The following is a 204-nucleotide window of genomic DNA, read 5'->3' on the forward strand; positions in this document are numbered from 1 at the left end:
GCCAAAAGCGGCGGCTGGTTCACGTGATATCTGGCTGGCTGCTGATTGTGAGCGAACACCGCGGCGCTACTCTGATGCTGTTGATGCGCCGCCAACGATCTGAGGGTCGAGTAGAAGTCGTAGGGGCTGCCGGAGACGGGAATGGCGGACGTCGCGATGCCGGTCGGATATCCAGCGGCGGTCGGCGGCTGCAGCAACCTCTCC

The 204-nt window shown here is 63.7% G+C and overlaps 1 protein-coding gene across 1 annotated transcript in view; it reads right to left on the reverse strand.

Annotated features, from left to right (window-relative positions):
• LOC100743582 (fork head domain transcription factor slp2-like) overlaps window positions 1-204 on the reverse strand; it is a 1,549-nt gene that overhangs the window by 318 nt on the left and 1,027 nt on the right. Inside the window, exon 1 of the mRNA XM_024372416.2 lies at window positions 1-204. This exon is cut by the window's right edge and continues 1,027 nt beyond it. Coding sequence (XP_024228184.1) covers window positions 1-204 — 204 coding nt within the window.

Source organism: Bombus impatiens, unplaced genomic scaffold, assembly GCF_000188095.3.
Source record: "Bombus impatiens unplaced genomic scaffold, BIMP_2.2 scf_0064, whole genome shotgun sequence".
Lineage (NCBI taxonomy): Eukaryota > Metazoa > Arthropoda > Insecta > Hymenoptera > Apidae > Bombus > Bombus impatiens.